The 21,749-nt window shown below is 47.3% G+C and overlaps 1 protein-coding gene across 1 annotated transcript in view; it reads left to right on the top strand.

Moving 5' to 3' along the window:
• Positions 1-21,749, top strand: part of LOC137528401 (ADP-ribosylation factor-like protein 13B) — a 2,482,321-nt gene that overhangs the window by 267,432 nt on the left and 2,193,140 nt on the right. Inside the window, exon 2 of the mRNA XM_068249693.1 lies at positions 12,524-12,592. Within this exon, the coding sequence (XP_068105794.1) occupies positions 12,524-12,592 (69 nt within the window). The remainder of the gene's footprint in view (positions 1-12,523; positions 12,593-21,749) is intronic.

Here is a 21,749-nt window from a genome sequence, read left to right as displayed (position 1 = left end):
GGCTGAAAGTAGCAGAAGTTACCATGTCCCTAGTCAGAGATGCAGTAACACCCCGGCAGTGAACCCAGTCGCCATTGCTAAGCCCCATACAGTCACTGCATTGCTCTGCAATGCCCGTTCTATAAACAATAAGACAGCCATTATTGCGGACCTTATTCAGACATGCGATTTTTCATGCATCACTGAAACCTGGATTGATGCCAATGCGGGCCCCACATTGGAAGCAACCATCCCATACAATTACTCAGTCCTAAGTGAGGGAAGACGAGACCGCAGAGGAGGGGGTGTAGCAATTTGTGGCAAAACAACTCTGTAGCTCAGGGCCCTGAATGTTGGCTCAACAAAGTCCTTTGAATGTATAGGTGCCCAGATCTCAGCTGGTAAAGGCTTCAAAATTTTAGTGGTTTATCGTCCCCCCGGAGATGCTGACCCTTTCCTACAGGAATTCCCAGAACTTCTGGCCATGCTGGCTCTGTCTTATCCGAGATGGATCATCCTTGGTGACTTCAACATCCGGGCTGATAACACTCAATCACAAGATGCAAATGAACTAATAAATCTCATGGGTGGACTAGGCTTCACACAAGTTGTAAAATCAGCTACCCACAGAGGAGGGCATACGCTAGACTTACTGTTCCACCTCGGAATGGACATTAGTAACATAACAGTAACCCCAGTGGTGTGGTCAGACCATCACATAATACAGTTTACTATTGAACATCACCCTATCAAGCAGCTCCCTAAAGAAACAATCAAAACCCGTCCCCTGAGTAAATTAACACCGGAGAGGATAACTGCCAACCTGGATTTTACAAATCTGCTCCACAGTCAAATGGACCCAAACTCTCTAGTAACCCAGTACAACAACACGATATATGAAACACTTGACAGTATTGCCCCATGGCGCACCAAATCAGCAACCAAAAAGCAGAAAGCTAATTGGTTTGACAAAACCATCATGGATCTAAAAAAGAAAGGGCACAGACTAGAAAGACAGTGGCGTAAATCAGGGACTGGGGAGCACAAATCTAGCCTAGTTCAACACCTCAGACAATACCAACAAGCAATAACCAAGAAAAAATCAGACTTTATCTCACACAAAATATCTACAGCCAACAACAGAGCTGCTCAACTCTTCCACACAGTGGAATCACTCTGCAATCCTTCCTGCCTAAAAGCCCCAACCACATACTCCAGGGAAAGGTGTGAAGAATTCTCTGCCTTCTTCTCAAACAAGGTGTCTACCATCCGTGCCAGCATTACACCAACAACATCAATTGACCACTGGACGTTGCATATGCCTACTACCGTACCACCATGGCAAGTCTTTGACACTCTGAGTGTAGAAGATTTTGGAATTCTCATTCAAAGTCTCCGCCCCACTACCTGCGACCTGGATCCTGGCCCAACTGGATCCTTAATGCAGTGCCCAGCGCTGTTCAGGCCAGCACTTCACAAAATCACTCAGTGCTCCTTGCAAAGTGGACTTTTCCCAGAAGAACTAAAGAAAGCAATCATAAAACCCCTCCTGAAGAAACCATCACTAGATCCTGATTCTGTAACCAACTACAGACCTGTGGCGAACTTACCATTCCTATCAAAAGTTATCGAGAAAGCAGTCGCCAACCAGCTAGAAGCCAGGCTTACAGATAACAACATCTTTGATACTTTTCAGTCAGGATTCAGGAAAAGGCACAGCACTGAAACAGCATTAGTCCGAGTAATGAATGATCTACTTACTGCAAGGGACAAGGGTGATTGCTCAATTCTGATTCTTCTTGACTTGTCAGCAGCATTTGATACTGTGGACCATGAAATACTAATCCAGCGACTGAAGAATTACTGTGGCCTAAGGGGTACTGTTCTTAGCTGGTTTCAGACCTTCCTATCTGGCAGGACACAGCAAGTATGTCTGGGCACACACTACTCTAATCCAGTGCCACTTGCCTATGGAGTTCCACAGGGTTCTGTACTATCACCATTACTCTTTGCAGTCTACATGCTCCCACTGGGCAAAATAATCCAGAACTATGGTTTAGGATACCATTGTTATGCAGATGACACACAACTGTATCTGTCCTTCAAGCCTGGCACCCAAGACCCATCAGCATCCATAAATGCGTGTCTAGTGGATTTACAAAATTGGATGAACACCAGCTGGCTGAGGCTGAACTCTGACAAAACAGAGGTGTTGGTGGTAGGTGGTCCACACATGATGGATAAAGTTCAAAACGCTCACCACCTCAAACTAGCAATTGGGGGAGATACTGTACAGTATAAAGACTCTGTGCGAAACCTTGGGGTGATCCTGGATGGAAATCTAAAACTCAGACAGCAGGTATCAGCTGTCGTCAAGTCTTCCTTCTTCCATCTAAGAAATATAGCGAAAATAAAACACCTTATCCCAGCTGAAGACCTACCTGCCCTGGTTCACGCATTTGTATCCTCCCGCCTAGACTACTGCAACGCCCTGTTAATCGGATCTACAGATAAGGTTCTGCGCCCCTTACAGCTAGTACAGAATGCTGCAGCCAGACTCCTAGCCAATGCCCCCCGCAGCTCACACATCACCCCAGTACTGCAAACTCTTCACTGGTTGCCAGTAAAATGGAGAATCAATTTTAAGATCTGCCTGCTGACATTCAAGGCTCTACACCACATGGGACCCAAATACATAGCGGATCTATTGGAACTTTATGCCCCTCCACGCACCCTCCGCTCTGCCAACAAGATGAAGCTGGTTATTCCCAGGATACACTTAACATTTGGTGCTCGGGCCTTTTCCTATGCAGCCCCTACTCTATGGAACTCACTTCCACAATCAGTACGAGAGGCTCCTTCTCTGGACAGCTTTAAAAAAAGGCTAAAAACTCACCTCTTTTCCCTAGCCTTTGAGACTGCATAATGCAGGGTCACAGCGCTTTGAGTCCCCAGGGAGAAAAGCGCTATATAAATATTATTGTTATTGTTATTGTTGTTACCTTGTTTACCATCCCTGTTTTATCATCAAGAGTATGGGGTTTTCCTTGAAAGGGACAAAAACAGCAGCAGCAACAACCTGAAGAAAGCTCCCAGCTATTCCTCGTCTTTTCAAATCCAACAAAATACATCTGTGCTAAAATCTTCCGAAAAACAAAACAAGACAAAAAACACCCCCAAAACAATTACTTCACTAAACCTGATATACTTATATCAAACCCAGTTAAATGCACACAGTCCTATTTCTTGTGCGATGATCAGTGGCAGAGTTTGGGTTCTTTTTATTTACAGAAGCTCCCTGCTCCACTGATAACAATCCAAAATGTGTCATCACAGGAGCCTCTTCCCCAGCTACTCCCTCCAGTACATTTATTTTACCTGCTGCAGATTCTGTTACATGTTGGTATTTATCCTGCTGCCGCCTATGATGACACTTGTGCAACTATCACTCTGCCTTCCGGCTCTAGTTCCTTTTTCCAACAGGAATACCCTCAAGTAAAGTAACAACATTGAGGGATTCTGATTCTTTTAACTTACACAATCTTTGTTGAAGCTTTCTGTAAGCTGTCAACAACATCCCACTATATCGCCCGAGAGCGACATCATCACCCGCTTTAACAGGGACTCCCTCTAGAGTTGTATCTACATCTAGGGAACACAACATCACCCGCTTTAACAGGGACCCCCTCTAGAGTTTTATCTACATCTAGAAGAAACAATAACATCACCTGCTTTAACAGCGATCTCCCCCTAGAGTCTTATCTACATCTAGAGGAAACAATAACATCACCCGTTTTAACAGGGATCCCCCTAGAGTCTTATCTACATCTAGAGCAGTGCTGTCCAACTGGTGGCCCGCGGGCCGCATCCAGCCCGCCAGGCCACTTGCTGCGGCCCGCTCGTCTCCCTGGGATGCAGGCATGGCTTGCGCTATGGGCGCCATGCCTGCTCCCTCTTATTGTGGCCTCTCCTATGTCCCCCAGCTGCCGCTGCCTCACAGATCAGACCTCACAGATCGCGGCGACTGAGGTAAACAGAGGGCACGGTACCCGCACGGAGTACGTCACATGCGGAAGTGAATCATTAGTCACTTCCGCATGTGACGTTCTGCCGCGCGGGTGTCATGCGCGCGCTCTGCTTGCTTCAGTCGCCGCGATCTGTGAGGTCTGATCTGTAAGGCAGCAGCGGCATCGTCACCTGTCACTATCTAAGTGGGGGGCACCTGTCACTATCTAACTGGGGGGGCACCTGTCACTATCTAACAGGGGGGGGACACCTGTCACTATCTAGCTGGGGGGGGGGCACCTGTCACTATCTAAGTGGGGGGCACCTGTCACTATCTAAGTGGGGGGCACCTGTCACTATCTAAGTGGGGGGCACCTGTCACTATCTAGCTGGGGGGGCACCTGTCACTATCTAGCTGGGGGGGCACCTGTCACTATCTAGCTGGGGGGGGCACCTGTCACTATCTAAGTGGGGGGCACCTGTCACTATCTAAGTGGGGGGCACCTGTCACTATCTAAGTGGGGGGCACCTGTCACTATCTAGCTAGGGGGGGCACCTGTCACTATCTAGCTGGGGGGGCACCTGTCACTATCTAAGTGGGGGGCACCTGTCACTATCTAGCTGGGGGGGGCACCTGTCACTATCTAAGTGGGGGGCACCTGTCACTATCTAAGTGGGGGGCACCTGTCACTATCTACGTGGGGGGCACCTGTCACTATCTAAGTGGGGGGCACCTGTCACTAAGTGGGGGGCAGCTGCCACTATCTAAGTGGGGGGCACCTGTCACTATCTAGCTGGGGGGGGGGGCTCCTGTCACTATCTAGCTAGGGGGGTTCTCCTGTCACTATCTAGCCTGGGGGGGGGACACCTGTCACTACCTCAACTGGGGGGACACCTGTCACCTGGCATTTCAGCCCACACATCATCCCCAATCCGGCCCAAAACACTATTGCCAGGCACAGCAGCCGGTAGAGGAGAATTTAGAAGCCAGGTGAGAGGTGTCTACCATATTAAAGGGGCATTCTGCTTATTTATGTGAAATGCTGTCTATTTATGTGCCTCATGACTGCTGAATTTGTCGTGTTGGGGGCCTCATGATTGCTGAATTTGTCTTGTTGGGGGCCTCATGATTTGTTGGGGGCATCACGATTGCTGAATTTGTCTTGTTGGGGGCCTCAAGATTGCTGAATGTGTCTTGTTGGGGGCCTCATGATTTTTTGGGGGCCTCATGATTGCTAAATTTGTCTTGTTGGGGGCATCATGATTGCTGAATTTGTCTTGTTGGGGGCCTCATGATTTGTTGGGGGCTTCATGATTGCTGAATTTGTCTTGTTGGGGGTCACATGATTGCGAACTGTAAGACTATGGAAAAGCTGAATCGTCATCATGAGACAATAGCATTAAACCTACTTTTTTAGCTTTTTAAAACGGAAAATAAAACTGGGAGGTTCTAAAAAAAAACCCACATTTTTCAGGAGTAGGATGGATGATATTGTTTATCTTCACAGTTTATTTTCAACTTGGATTTTCCATAATGTTCATGTATGAGTTAAAACGTTTGTATGTAGTTTAAATTGCTTTTGCCACTTTGCGATAAGTGACTTTTGGGTTGCAGCTTGGACACTCGGCCTCCAAAAGGTTCACCACCACTGTCCTAATCTAATGTCCCACATTGCTAAGTTCATGTAAATTTGTCTCCACCCGTGGCCACACCCGCATTCTGGTCCATGGCCACACCCATTTTTCGGCGCGGCGCGCTAAGCGCGGCGCTCAATGTAACCCTCGTGTTTTCTTCGCCATTATTTTAAATTGCATTTTGTGAAAAGTGCTGCCAATCTAATTATCCTTTAATTGCATTTTTTCCGGGGGGGGGGGGGGGGGGGGGGGGGGGGGGGCTGCGGCTCAAGCAAGATCCTTCGGCCCTCCACCATGGGGTCTGAAAAAAAAATGGCCCTCCATGCCCATGAAGTTGGACAGCACTGATCTAGAGAGAGCATCAACATCACCCGCTTTAACAGGGATCCCCCTAGAGTCTTATTTACATCTAGAGAAAACAAAAACATCACCCACTTTAACAGGGATCCCCCCTAGAGTCTTTTCTACATCTAGAGAAAACAAAAACATCACCCACTTTAACAGGGATCCCCCCCAGAGTCTTATCTACATCTAGAGAGAGCAACAACATCACCCGCTTTAACAGGGATCCCCTCTAAAGTCTTATCTACATCTAGAGAGAACAACAACATCACCCACTTTAAAAGGGACCCCCTCTAAGTACATTAACAACATTAAGGGGTTCTGCCCTAAGGCAGTTGCATCACCTGACTTAACAGGGACCTCCTCTAGAGTTTTCACTACATCTAGAGGTTCAGCATCTCCTAATTTACTCTCCCATGACTCTGCAAGCCCGCAGCACAAATTTGCTTCTGCCAAAATATTGTAGGGGCTCTCGTTCCAGCCGGGAACCTATACTTCTTCTTTGGTTTTTTGACCCTTTCTTTTAAACATCTCAAAACACTAAATTTTGAAATTGAGACACAGACTGTGATATCACAAGCTTTACTACTCAGTTATAAATATCAACACTCTTCTATCACCTCAGGCAAATCTCATGAGGTGTAGCCCACAAGGCTATAGACCATAGTAAACTGTAGACCAGGTTTCCTGGGCCAATAACCAAGTGCCCACACCAATGGACAGGCTCAGTCTACCAGTGTCCTTTCCGGGAGATGCTTCAGTGCGGCCGGTGGCGTGGTCACCGAAAAGCGCTCTCGGCTCTCCCACACCAATGTGGACAAACTCACCTTCCTAAGAATCAACCAGGCTTGGGTGGAAGGTGAGTTCCTGGCCCCTATTGTCGGACACAGGGGGACATGAAGTAGCTGCTGCAATGTGTTAACCATGCCTGCCTTGCCTTTGAACTGACCAGCCGCTTTGTCCTCCTGACTCAGTCGCTGCTACTACACTGTGCGTTCACTTTGCCCGGGTCACCGGGCGCATGTAATGTTTGGGGCAGTACTATTACACTGTGCTACTACTAAGTTGACATGGTCCTTCTGTGCTGCTGAACTGACCGCCCGCTTTGTCCTCCTGACTCAGTCGCTACTAGTACTACTGTAACGATTGGTGTAGCAACACAGGTGTCTGATTATGAGTGATCTGTAGAATCACCAATAATACAGACGTTATACCTGATTATGTGGTGATCTGCAGTATCACCAATAATACAAGTATAGCTGGCAGAATACAAGGTATGTAGTGCATTGGTGCAACAGTAACAGAATAGTTTAGCTAGACCTCACCAGAGGAGCTGGTGGGTACTATCAGAAGAGCACCTCACCAGTGACAAGGGCTCACTGGTGAGTAGAAAGGTCAGACAGGCTAGGATCAGTAACAAGCAGGCAGGTACAGTACAGAATCGGCAGGCAAGAGAGTAGTAAGATATCAGGCAGGGTTCAGCAACAGAGTGTTATGATCGCTTCTGCAGCGTTTACTGCTGACTGCAGTGGTATTGCAAACCAAGCAGTTCTAATGTCATTACATGCATTTGCTTGCATAGTTTGGTTTGCACTTAAACTAGTTGCTGATTCCATCTGCAGTCGCTCTGAAGTTAATGACAGTTTAATATGCTTTTGTGTAAACAAACATTGTCTGCTGCAATGGAGGGGCAATCCCTTTCCTGCAGGCTGCATATCATTGTCTGCCTTTTCCTGCTATCAGCCTGTGATTAATTACCATTCACTTGTGTGGGAATCTGCAGGTCTGCTCCCATTGGATGACCTCAGTATAAAGAACTGCTTCCTGCAATGCCTCATGGGCTACCATAGTCTCAGATTCTGTCTGTTACTCTGCTCGTGCCCCACCTCGTTCCTGGTCCGTGTGGACTGCGCTGACTCCTGCGAAGGGGTCAGCGAGTCCTCCTAGTTCTGCTCTTGTTCTAGAAGTTGTTACTTGCTTGTCTTGTGTCATATATTGGTTCATCGCCAATATATACGCATACTTGCGCATTTTGTTATTTTCCTTGTATTCGTGTTACGTTGATACATCAGTGTCGCTGATATATATGTACACGAACTGTTTATTTCCTGTGTTCAGTTAGTCAGCCTTCCAGCACGTTTTGGTAGTTTGCGCGTATCGTGAGCACCCGTGCTGAGCTAGTATCCCGCTCCTGGTCCTGTTTGTGGATTGCGTTCATCTCTGCGAGGAGATAACGAATCCTTCTGAATCCTGTCCTGTTACCGTTTGTGGATTGCGTTCATCTCTGCGAAGAGATAGCGAATCCTTCTGAGCCCTGTTCCCTGTATTGCTCCAGTGCTAGTCAGTGTTCCTGCTTATGTCATATATCGGTTCATTGCCGATATATACATATGTTAGTCAGACGTTACAAATAGTTTCATTGATAGCTGTAATTGTAATACGCTAGGAAAACATACTTATTGTATATTTGTCTGTGTTACGTTCATCTATCTTGATCCTGCTATTTCCTGACTATCTTGTCCTGTCTTTGTGAGGCACGCCGTCGCTGCAAACGCATTGGCTGCCTCATTCCAGTCTGTCTTATTGTGGACGCTTGCTGTCACTAAGTAGTGGCTAGTTAAGCAGGCGTTCATTCTGTCTACCTGTCCTGATCTCCTCAGTCCTGGTTTATGCGCTCAGCGCTACTTTGCGCTGAGACGTTATTACGAAAGTGTTGTTTGTGGCTGTACGGATCTGCACCGGCTCTGTGCCCCACAATCTCCTATTGGAGTCAGTCCTCTCCTCCACTAAACTGGGGATATCCTGATCCCTTGTGCTGGTGTGTGTACCTCCTTCACGTCAGCTTATGTGTTGTATGCTGACTGTGGAGATTACACCTCCAAGCTTAACACAGAGTCAGATGGGCAGAAGTACAGAAACGATAAGCAAGAGCAGAGTCAGAGGGTAGCTAGAGTCATACACAGAATATTAATAAACAGTAATACAATAATCCTAGTCTTGTGTGAAATCCCTGGTTTTCTCCCAGATCAAAGCACACCGGATACTATCTAAGGTCTGAGCACTAGCACATAAGTATTCGCAACAGCAGACAAGTTGCGAGTGAATAGCGAAGGCTTATGAAGCAGAGGAGACCCCACGGGTGCGCCCACAACAATCAGCCAATCCGGAGCACCGTGAGTCTGTTCTGACGTCAGCCGACCAGCCGGTCAGCTGACGCGCCTTCTCCCCGCATAAAGGTCCAGTCTCCGCACGCGCCCGCGCGATATGGCAACCCTATGTGCAATAGACCAACCCGTCCTCGGCGTACAAGACGCCAGAGGCAAGGGCGAAGTCCCTGAGCAGAAAGGCAAAGAGGCTGCGGAGACACCCTGCGTGCCCGCAGCCGCCATTTCTGCGGATGTTACAACTACTCTGCGTTCACTCTGCCCGGGTCACCGGGCGCATCTAATGTTTTGGCAGCCCTATTACACTGTGGTACTACTACCAGTGAGTTGCCATGGTCCTTCTGCGCTGCTGAACTGACCGGCTGCTTTGTCCTCCTGACTCAGTCGCTACTAAAGTCTGCGTTCACACTGCCCAGGTCCACTGACAACTCTGCTGTTATGTCATTGCTAATCGCTGCAAAAAAAACCCCAACAAATGACGAAAACCTCTCTGGGCCTTTTTGGCGTCAGTCAGCCACTCATCCTCCTCCAGTGGTACCATCACCGCCAAGTGCCATTGGAACTCACCTTCACCTCTGTGATTGCTTAACGTGTATTTCCCTGTTTAAAACCACTTATTACCAATTAATAGCCCCATTTCAAGTGTTGATTTCACTTTAAAATCCATTTTCTCAACAAAATAAATGTTTGGAATGTTTTATGTTGAAGTTGTAGGCCCTTATCACCTTGATAATCCATGCAATCTGGGGATTGTTTCATGTCCGGGGGGGCTTTACTATTAACGTTAAAAGAAAATCCGGATCCGGCCGTGATCGCGTCATTCACTGCCGAAAATCTGCGTCGTTCCGTGGACGCGTATCGAAATCCAGATCCAATAACGCTGAATGCGGATTTTTTTTGTCAACGACCGTGGTTGCCGGATTCGTGGATCGGAACATCCGAGCACCACTGCTTTTGGGAGACACCTATGTCATTTCCCATCAAAAATGACTTGCTGGTTGAATAGCAGTAACTTTAAAGTGTAACTGTCGGGCATAAAATCAATAATCAATTCTTTATTTTTATCTGGTAAACAAGTAATAAGGATGCTAACCAGGCAATCCAAAAGTTAAAATCTCTATTACTTTTCTTTTTTCTAAATGATCATTCCCCAGTTTACCTGACTCTTTTTTGGTACGCTGCCGCACGAAGGAAGTTGCAGGGCATGCTGGGTTGTCCTTTTTTGCTTCTTTATTTCCCCTCAGACTTAACTAATGTACAGAAGCAAAAAAAGGAAAACCCAGCATACCCTGCAACTTCCTTTTTGGGGCAACGTACCAAATAAGAGTCAGGTAAACTGGGGAATGATCATTTATAAACAAGAAAAGTAATAGAGATTTTAACTTTTGGATTGCCTGGTTAGCATCCTTATTACTTGTTTGTTTACCAGATAAAAACAAAGAATTGATTTTTGATTTTATGCCCGACAGTTACACTTTAATTCAAAATTTGCCGGGTGTATGACTAATTATGGGCAGTGCTGTGTATATACAGTGGCTTGCAAAAGTATTCGGCCCCCTTGAAGTTTTCCACATTTTGTCACATTACTGCCACAAACATGAATCAATTTTATTGGAATTCCACATGAAAGACCAATACAAAGTGGTGTACACATGAGAAGTGGAATGAAAATCATACAAGTTTCTAAACATTTTTTACACATAAATAACTGCAAAGTGGGGTGTGCGTAATTATTCAGTCCCCTGAGTCAAAACTTTGTAGAACCACCTTTTTTGCTGCAATTACAGCTGCCAGTCTTTTAGGGTATGTCTCTACCAGCTTTGCACATCTAGAGACTGAAATCCTTGCCCATTCTTCTTTGCAAAACAGCTCCAGCTCAGTCAGATTAGATGGACAGCGTTTGTGAACAGCAGTTTTCAGATCTTGCCACTGATTCTTAATTGGATTTAGATCTGGGTTTTGACTGGGCCATTCTAACACATGAATAGGTTTTGTTTTAATCCGTTCCATTGTTGCCCTGGCTTTACGTTAGGGTTGTTGTCCTGCTGGAAGGTGAACCTTCGCCCCAGTCTCAAGTCTTTTGCAGACTCCCAGAAGTTTTCTACCAAGATTGCCCTGTATTTGGCTCCATCCATCTTCCCATCAACTCTAACCAGCTTCCCTGTCCCTGCTGAAGAGAAGTACCCCCAAAGCATGATGCTGCCACCACCATATTTGCCAGTGGGGATGGTGTGTTGAGAGTGATGTGCAGTGTTAGTTTTCCACCACACATAGCGTTTTGCATTTTGGCCAAAAAGTTCCATTTTTGTCTCATCTGACCAGAGCACCTTCTTCCACATGTTTGCTGTGTCCTCCACATGGCTTGTGGCAAACTGCAAACGGAACTTCTTATGCTTTTCTGTTAAAAATGCTTTCTTCTTGTCACTCTTCCATAAAGGCCAACTTTGTGCTGTGCACGACTAATAGTTGTCCTATAGACAAATTCCCCCACCTGAACTGTAGATCTCTTTAGCTCGTCCAGAGTCACCATGGGCCTCTTGATTGCATTTCTGATCAATGCTCTCCTTGTTCGGCCTGTGAGTTTAGGTGGACGGCGTTGTCTTAGTAGTTTTACAGTTGTGCCATACTCCTTCCATTTCTGAATGATCGCTTGCACAGTGTTCCGTGGGATGTTCAAGGCTTTGGAAATCTTTTTGTATCCTAAGTCTGCTTTAAATTTCTCAATAACTTTATCCCTGACCTGTGTGGTGTGTTCTTTGGACTTCATGGTGTTGTTGCTCCCAATATTCTCTTAGACAACCTCTGAGGCCGTCACAGAGCAGCTGTATTTGTACTGACATTAGATTACACACAGGTGCACTCTATTTAGTCATTAGCACTCATCAGGCAATGTCTACTGGCAACTGTCTTCACTCAGACCAAAGGGGGCTGAATAGTTACGCACACCCCACTTTGCAGTTATTTATTTGTAAAAAATGTTTGGAATCATGTATGATTTTCGTTTCACTTCTCACGGGTACACCACTTTGTATTGGTCTTTCACTTGGAATTCCAATAAAATTGATTCATGTTTGTGGCAGTAATGTGACAAAATGTGGAAAACTTCAAGAGGACCGAATACTTTTGCAAGCCACCGTATCTATCTATCTATCTATCTATCTATCTATCTATCTATCTATCTATCTATCTATATATATATATATATATATATATATATGTATATATATATACTAAATTGTTAGGTTTTATGTGCAGATTTCAGAATTTTAACAAATTAAATGGAGATATTTACAATACAATGTTGGTCTGACTGAATGTATTCCACATGTATACCTGACATGCAATAATTGTAAGTTTATAAAATACACATGTACACACATTTGTGTTTTTATTAATAGGCACTGGAAAATGTTTCATCTTCTTTCCCATTGTTGCCAGTGGGTGCAGAAAAGGCAACAACCAGTCAGGTAAAGCACTGAGTGTGATGATATATTGGGTAAAGGAATGTTATCTTACTTCTTTCTTACTTTTAATAATGAATGTGTGTGTGTGTGTGCGTGCGTGCGTGCGTGTGTGTGTGTAGTCTGTAACATTAAAATAACTCAACACCCAGCCATTAACATTTTGTTAGTCTTTCCCATTAAAATAACTCAACACACAGCCATTAACGTCTAAACCAATAGCAACAAAAGTGAGGTCAATGCCAAGTGAAGAATGTTGAACTTTTATCCCAGTCTATGATTGTGGAGCAGGTATGCTAAATTTTGTGGTTTCAATCTCATACTGGTCACTGGATGGTCAACATGGTAGCTCATGGCAGAGAACCCTGTGAGGCTCTTGAAAAAAAGAATTGTTGATCTACATAAATATGTCCTAGGCCAGGAGTGTCAAATTCAATCATGTAAGAGGATACAATCTACAACCTAGTAAGGGCCGGTTCACACTTGTTATAAAAATGTATCCGTGGCTCCATTTTTGGGCCTGGACCAAAACTGGAGCCATGGATACCAATGTCTTCACTCAATTTAAAAACAGATCCGTAGGCAATCCGGGGATCCAGGTTGAAAAACTGAACGGAGGGAGCGGATTTACAGGGTTTTCATGGACCCCGGATACACAGAGGGCAGGGGCATAGTAATCGCTATAGCAACCAGAGCTTTGCTCTGGGGCCCGCCCGAGCCCTACGTCACAGGGGGCCCGCAGCAGGATGCCCCGCTAGGTTCTGGAAGGGTTGCAGCATGAGGGGAGAGCTTGGTGGCACGTCGGTGGGGTTGTTGATCTACATAAATATGTCCTAGGCCAGGAGTGTCAAATTCAATCATGTAAGAGGATACAATCTACAACCTAGTAAGGGCCGGTTCACACTTGTTATAAAAATGTATCCGTGGCTCCATTTTTGGGCCCGGACCAAAACTGGAGCCATGGATACCAATGTCTTCACTCAATTTAAAAACGGATCCGTGGGCAATCCGGGGATCCAGGTTGAAAAACTGAACGGAGGGAGCGGATTTACAGGGTTTTCATGGACCCCGGATACACAGAGGGCATGGGCGTAGTAATCGCTATAGCAACCAGAGCTTTGCTCTGGGGCCCGCCCGAGCCCTACGTCACAGGGGGCCCGCAGCAGGATGCCCAGCTAGGTTCTGGAAGGGTTGCAGCATGAGGGGAGAGCTTGGTGGCACGTCGGTGGGGAGGGGGGATGGGCCCCCCCTCCCTCACCTCGGGTTCTCCCCTCTGCGCTCCCCTCCAGCATTGAATAAAGAGTGTATGCAGGCGGCGGGCAGCGGCAGATACATACCTTTTGTGTGCTCCATCGCGGATGGTTCTCCCTCTAGTGTCTGACGCGACTTCCTGTTTATACCGGAAGACGCATCAGACACTAGAGGGAGAACCATCCGCGATGGAGCGCATGGAAGGTATGTATCTGCCGCTGCCCCACCTCCAACAACGTGCCTCCAAGCTCTCCCCTCATGCTGAGACCCCTCCAGCCCCCCAAAAATGGCCCTGAGCGGGCCCGGGGGGAGGGGGAGGGGCGGCCTAACTTAACCTGGGGGGTGCAGCCTGTCACTCAGTACCTAACCTGGGGGTCCCTGTCACTCACTACCTAACTGGGGGTCCCTGGCACTCACAACTTAACCTGGGGGTCCCTGTCACTCACAACCTAACCTGGGGGGCGCCTGTCACTCACAACCTAACCTGGGGGTCCCTGTCACTCACTACCTAACCTGGGGGTCCCTGTCACTCACTACCTAACTAGGGGTACCTGTCACAACTTAACCTTGGGGTCCCTGTCACTCACAACCTAACCTTGGGGGCACCTTTCACTCACTAGCTAACCTGGGGGTCCCTGTCACTCACTACCTAACCTGGGGGTCTCTGTCACTCACTACCTAACTGCGGGTCCCTGTCACTCACAACTTAACCTGGGGGTCCCTGTCACAACCTAACCTGGGGGGTCCCTGTCACTCACTACCTAACCTGGGGGTCCATCACTACCTGAACTGGGGGGTCCCTGTCACTACCTGAACTGGGGGTCACCTGTCACTACTTACACTGGGGGGCTCCTGTCACTGCCTGAACTGGGGGGCTCCTGTCACTGCCTGAACTGGGGGGCTCCTGTCACTACCTGAACTGGGGGGGGCACCTGTCACTACCTAAACTTGGGGACTCCTGGCACTACCTTAACTAGGGGGCACATGTCACTACCTAAACTATCCAGGCCAGCCAGCCCAACATCACCACCAGCCAACCAGCCCAGAATTACTGTCAAAAAGGCCACAGCATCTAGCATCACCACCAGTCAGGCCAGCATTTACTTCAACCAGCCAAGCACAGCCCAGCATCACTGCCAGCCAACCCAGCCACAGCATCACCGCCAGCCAGACCACAGCATCACTGCCAGGCCTTTCAGCCCACACATCATCCCCAATCCAGCCAAAAACAGTATTGCCAGGCACAGAAGACAGTATAGGATAATTCAGAAACCCGGTGAGAGGTTTCTACTAGAGATTTCGCGAACCTCCGATTTTCGGTTCGCGAACCCCGTTTGCGAACCTTCATGGAAGGTTCGGTTCACGGGAAAGTTCGCGAACCGCAATAGACTTCAATGGGGATGCGAACTTTGAAAAATAGAAAAAATGATGCTGGCCACAAAAGCGATGGAAAAGATGTTTCAAGGGGTCTAACACCTGGAGGGGGGCATGGCGGAGTGGGATACATGCCCAAAGTCCCGGGGGAAAATCTGGATGTGACGCAAAGCAGCATTTTAAGGGCAGAAATCACATTGAATGCTAAATTGCAGGCCTAAAGTGCTTTAAAACATCTTGCATGTGTATACATCAATCAGGGAGTGTAATTAGAGTTCTGCTTCACACTGACACACCAAACTCACTGTGTAACGCACCGCAAACAGCTGTTTGCATAGTGACGGCCGTGCTGGACTGGTGCGCACCGTGGCCAGAGTGTAGGCCGTGGTGGTTTTCAAGCCCATATGGTCGCTGGGCTGTGGTAGCTCAATGATGGAACAACAGTGACTGTCCAGCTGATCAAATTTGGTCTGTCCCCAATGAAGCAACGACCTTATTATCTTCTTGTATGTAGGTAGGCAAAGGTAGGAGTCCCAGTGTAAGTAGGTAGGCATAGGTAGGTGTCCCAGTAGTTAGCTAGGCATAGGTAGGAGAACCAGTATCGGTAGGTAGGCATAGGTAGGTGTCCCAGTAGTTAGCTAAGAATAGGTAGGAGACCCAGTATAGGTAGGTAGGCATAGGTAGGAGTCCCAGTATAGGTAGGTAGGCATAGGTAGGAGTCCCAGTATAGGTAGGTAGGCATAGGTAGGTGCCTCAGTAGTTAGCTAGGCATAGGTAGGAGACCCAGTATAGGTAGGTAGGCATAGGTAGGTGTCCCAGTAGTTAGCTAGGCATAGGTAGGAGACCCAGCATAGGTAGGTAGGCTTAGGTAGGTCCCCTAGTATAGGTAGGTAGGTAGGTGTCCCCGTATAGGTAAGTAGGTGCCCCAGTAGTTAGGTAGGCATAGGTAGGTGTCCCAGTATAGATAGTTAGGCAAGGGCTGGCTGGCACAGTAATAACAATTACCAAAGTCCAGCTGCAACAGATAGGGCTGTATGTCAGTGTCAGTGAGCAACACACACACAAAAAAAACCCATCAGGAAAGCATTAGCTCTCAAAAGAGCTGTTGAGGGGTGCTATTTTAGCAATAACAATCAGCCAAGAGCAAGCCAAGAAAAAGAGCCTAACTAATCCGTCCCTAGGAGAACAAGTCTGCAGCAGCTGTCCCTAGTCTGTCTCTAGCAGGCACACGAGTGAGTGTAATGGCCGGCAAGCCTGCCTTATATAAGGGGGGGTGGGCCTCCAGGGCTTAGTGTAGCCTGAATGACTACAATGTGCCTGCTGACTGTGATGTAGAGGGTCAAAGTTGACCCTCATAGTGCATTATGGGGTGAATCGAACTTCCGCAAAAGTTCGCTTGGTCCAGGCGAACGCGAACCCCCAAAGTTCGTCTGGAACCGTTTGCCGGCGAACCGTTCGCTACATGCCTCATGATTGATGAATTTGTCTTGTTGGGGGCCTCATGATTGCTGAATTTGTCATTTTTGCTGAATTTGCCTTGGTAGGGACCTCATGATTGCTGAATTTGTCTTGTTGGGGGTCACATGATTACTAACTGCGAGACTATGGGAAAAGCTGAATCATCATCATATGAGACAATAGCATTAAACCTACTTTTTTAGCTTTTTAAAACAGAAAATAAAACTGGGAGGTTCTAAAAAAATGAATTTATTTTTCAGGAGTAGGATGGATGAAATTGTTTATCTTCACAGTTTATTTTCAACTTGGATTTTCCATAATATTCATGTATGAGTTAAAACGTTTGTACAGTATTTAGTTTAAATTGCTGTTGCCACAAGGGAGCCCAGTGATTTCTAGTTATGCCCCTGACTACAACATAAACTGGGGACACCTATAGACCTGGCAACTTATACAGTACTTAGAGTGATGTGGGAATGTTGGGGTGGAGGGTCCTGGAGGAATGTTTGGGTGGGAGGTCCGAGGTCCGTAGGGTCGGAAAGTTGTGTGTGTGTTTTTTTTGCTATGGGGCCCAGTCATTTCTAGTAGTGTTGGGCGAACAGTGTTCGCCACTGTTCGGGTTCTGCAGAACATCACCCTGTTCGGGTGATGTTCGAGTTCGGCCGAACACCTGATGGTGTTCGGCCTTTTAAGTTCGGGTTCACCCCGAACTTCTGTATGCCCCCGAACAGGGCCGAACAGGGCCCCTGTTCGGGCGAACAGGGCCCTGTTCGGCCGAACAGGCCGCAATACGGCCCCCCTATGGGGTCGCAGGCATAAGGGGGGAGCATGCCCCGATCGCGGGGGGGGTCGGAAATTCCCCCCACCCCCTCCGCTAGCGCTCCCCCCTCTGCCCGCTTCCCCATAAAAAAAGTTTAAATCAAGTTCAATAGTAGTGTACCTGGGCTGGTGGCATTGGCTGGCAGTGGAGTGAGGAGGAGGAGGAGTCCGAGTAGCAGAGTGACGTTGAGGCCGGGCAGCGGGCGGTTCAGCGCTAGTACCCTTGTGGTACTTCCGCCCTTTCTCTGACCTCACGTCCTCTGCATACGAGGGTACGCATCACGCGTACCCTCGTATGCGTCATCACGCAGAGGACGTGAGGTCAGAGAAAGGGCGGAAGTACCACAAGGGTACTAGCGCTGAACCGCCCGCTGCCCGGCCTCAACGTCACTCTGCTATTCGGACTCCTCCTCCTCCTCACTCCACTGCCAGCCAATGCCACCAGCCCAGGTACTATTGAACTTGATTTAAACTTTTTGTATGAGGAAGCGGGCAGAGGGGGGAGCGCTAGCGGAGGGGGTGGGGGGAATTTCCGACCCCCCCCGCGACCGGGGCATGCTCCCCCCTTATGCCTGCGACCCCATAGGGCCCCCAAAATGGGCATGTTCGGGGGTTCCATTGACTCCCATTGAGTTCGGCGTTCGGGCCGAACATGCCGAACATCTGGCCCATGTTCGGCCTGTTCGGCCCGAACCCGAACATCCAGGTGTTCGCCCAACACTAATTTCTAGCTACGCCCCTGACGGAGGGGTAGGGAAAGGCAGTAGGAAAATGGATCTCCCTCTTCACAGGCTACTTTGCATACAAAAAAACAGAGGGAGATCCAGATTGCCATGCTGGAGGGAGTAGCAGCAGCCAGGAAGGGGGCCAGCGGGCACAGCGGTGGGGAGGGGGGGTTGGACTCCCCCTCCTCACCTGAGTGCCCCTTTCCGCACTCCCCCTCCAGTTACTTTTGTTAAAATCATTAAATGCGGCGAGCAGAGAACTCACTCACTGGCCTCACCTTGTCACCTCCTGCAATGCCGCTTCTGAAGTAGAGAGGGTGGCATTGCAGGAAGTGACGAGGCGAGCAGTGGAACGCAAGGAAGTGAGTGAGTTCGCCACTCGCCGCAGGCAATGTTTAAAAAAAAATTAGCTGGAGGGGGATCACAGAAGAGGGCACCCAGGTGAGGTAGGGGGGAACCAACCCCCCTCCCCACAGCTGTGCCCACTGGCCCCCTTCCTGCTGCTGCCCCCTCCAGCATGGTGGCCCTCCCACTCACGGCATGTTTTAAAAATTGTAAACGGACTGGAAACATGCTGCAAAAATGCAGCACGGATCTGTTTTTCATCCATTTATGTTCCGTTTTTTGAAAACTGGAGCTTGGACCGCGGATTGCATTCTGCAACCACATGTAGTGTGGACCGAGCCAGTCCTGGGCCAAACTGCCTATTGAGATTTAACATTTATTGAACAGTCTCAAACTAAGTGGTGTTACTATAGTGACTGTGGAGGACCTGCTCATTCCCCTTCAGCAGAGTTTCTCAGTGGAGAATTTTAATATTTTCCTGCTTCAATTCTCCTCTTATCTTCCTGGCAGCCACATGTATGCTGCATACCTCTGGCTCCTGAGGTATATTACGTGATCAAAGTCTCGTGTGTGTATGGATAAGCGCTCAAAGTTACTTGCACATCAATTGCAGATAAAATATTCAGATGAAAGTAAAGCCCCCCCTTCGGGGAAAGACTCACCAGATGTTACGGCCTTCAGGGCCCGTTTACGCCTCCGGAGTATTGGCCACCCCGCAGCCTCACTGGCACTCCACCAATTGATGCTCCAGGTCTGTTTAGGCAAAACATAGGCTCCTCATACCGTAAAAGTGTATACATTTATTTAAAAGTAAGATAAAAAGCTCTGCCAGAGCTAAGCAAGCAGTTACAGGAAAAGTATGTAACAGCCAATCCCCTTACAGGTAGTAGCCGCCACTAGAGCGGATTAGGGGATGCAGGGGTCACGCAGTGCTTGGCATAAGACAAGGCATACACCTCTGCCGCCAAACCCACCCTCTGTATCTAATGTAAACCCCGCTGGCTGATACTAAAAAAACGAGCTTCTCGCACATACAAACCAGCTGCGTCCGGCTGGTGCTGTGCGTACTGACGTCACTCCGTAGCTCCGCCCAACGTTTCGTTGCCCTAGCAACTCATCAGGGGTACGGAGCCACTGCGAGGGACATCATTTTATGCGTATGGCGCATGCATCCGCCCTTCCTTAGCAAGTCGAGGGCATCATTGTGCCTGCGTTACTAGCCACTCGCGCAACCTATAGAAGAAGATGTACTTAAGCTGTGCGCCTTCGCACGCTACAATTTATCTATTTGATCGGACTCTGCCTCAAAATTAGTAAATAAATAAATAAAAACAGTAATGACATACTGGGTCAGAAAACCCCCCCTAATAGCAAGGCACCCAATTAAGTGGGCAACAATTGGTTCTAATATTTAAGGATAATAGCGTGCTTCGCACAGTGACCCACTGCATGCCCTTTACAGCAGGCAGTATAGTAAACAAAGGAAATCCTGACCCAATCCCTCCACATTAAATGCATGCAGGTGCTCTAGCGTTTCTAAACACCAAGCTACCCAATTATACAGTAAATGATGCAAATGGTCCCACTATTTCATATCAAATACAAATGCATACATGGCTCCACCCACCACATTCTACCCATTAAAGATAAAACACTTCAGATCTATATCCATATTATGCCCCTGAGGTACCAACGTATTCATTCTGTGAATCCATTCTGTCTCCTTTTGGGATATACACCTTTCTCTATTGCAGCCCCTCCAGTTTTAATGCTACAGTTATGCATTTCTCCAACATGCTTAGACAAATTATGTTTTTGAAACCCTTTAGCAGAGTTACAAATATATTCGCCCCACCTTTTGTACAGTGCTGTAGTGGTACGCCCTATATACTGTTGACCACACCCACATAATATCAAATAAACAGCGTACTTAGTATGACATGTGATGAACCCTTTACTGTGTAGGTCCTTCCAGTGCTCTACATGATCTACAGGGGTAGAAGCCGTCCTCCTGGCAAGGGTTACTCATCCTCCTTGAGGGGTTAACACAACTTGGAGCTAAATAGTCCTTAAGGTTAGGAGCTTTGCGATAAAGAAATTTCGGTCTGTCAGGGATAGCTCGTTTAAGCGTAGGGTCCTGCTTTAAGATAGCCCAGTGTTTACTCATTACCGACTCCAGTTTCTTATATTGCTTACTAAAGTCAGTCAGGAACCCAAAGTCCATTCTTTCTCCCTTTCTAGGTCGTGTGGTGAAGGTACTGGCTCTATCTCTTGCGGCTACTTCTTGTCTGGCTTGCTCAATTATTGTGGGCCTATATCCCTTATCACAAAAACGTTTAGCTAACATATTAGATTGTTGGTGATAATCATGTAGCGTTGAACAGTTGTGTCTCAAGCGAAGGAACTGGCCCTTTGGAACCGCTCTTAGCCACTGAGGATGGTGGCAACGTCCAACCGGTATGTAGCCATTTCTATCGGTGCCTTCAAAATAAGTCCTGGTCCAGAGCTCAGTATCATTTTTTGAGATCTCTAGATCCAGGAACACCACCTTGTCCTGGCTACATACGGCATCGGATGGCCTTAAAGCTATTTTTTTAAAGGAAAATCACAATTAAATAGGTGTAATTAAAAAAAAATTTGATGGAAAACGTTTTTCTGCATTTCTTGTGTATTCTTGTTCACCATCTTCACCTTCTTCTTTTTCTTCTCTCCATCTTTTTCTTCACCGTCTTCTTTTTCTGTTTTACCATCTTCATTCTCATCACCATCATCTTCATCATCTTCTTCTTTACTGGCACCTGGTTATTATTCTTCTTCTTCACCTGGTTCTTCTTATTCTTCTGGTTCATCCTCACTTGGTTTTTCATCTTCTTCATCATCTTCTGGTTCTTCTTCTTCATCATCCTCTGGTTATTCTTCTTCTGGTTCTTCTTCTGGTTCTTCTTCTTCTTCTTCACCTGGTTTTTCTTCTTCTTCTTCTTCTGGTTCTTTTTCTGGTTCTTCTTCTTCTTCTTCACCTGGTTCTTCTTCTTCTTCTGGTTCTGTTTCTGGTCATTTTTCTTCTTCTGGTTCTTCTTCTTCTGATTCTTCTTCTTCTGGTTCTTCTTCTGGTTCCTCTTCTTCCTCTTTTTCTTCTGGTTCTTCTTCTGGTTCTTCTTCTTCTTCTGGTTCTTCTTCTGGTTCTTCTTCTG

Source organism: Hyperolius riggenbachi, chromosome 8 (assembly GCF_040937935.1).
Source record: "Hyperolius riggenbachi isolate aHypRig1 chromosome 8, aHypRig1.pri, whole genome shotgun sequence".
NCBI lineage: Eukaryota > Metazoa > Chordata > Amphibia > Anura > Hyperoliidae > Hyperolius > Hyperolius riggenbachi.
This window is presented reverse-complemented; position numbering and strand designations above follow the sequence as displayed.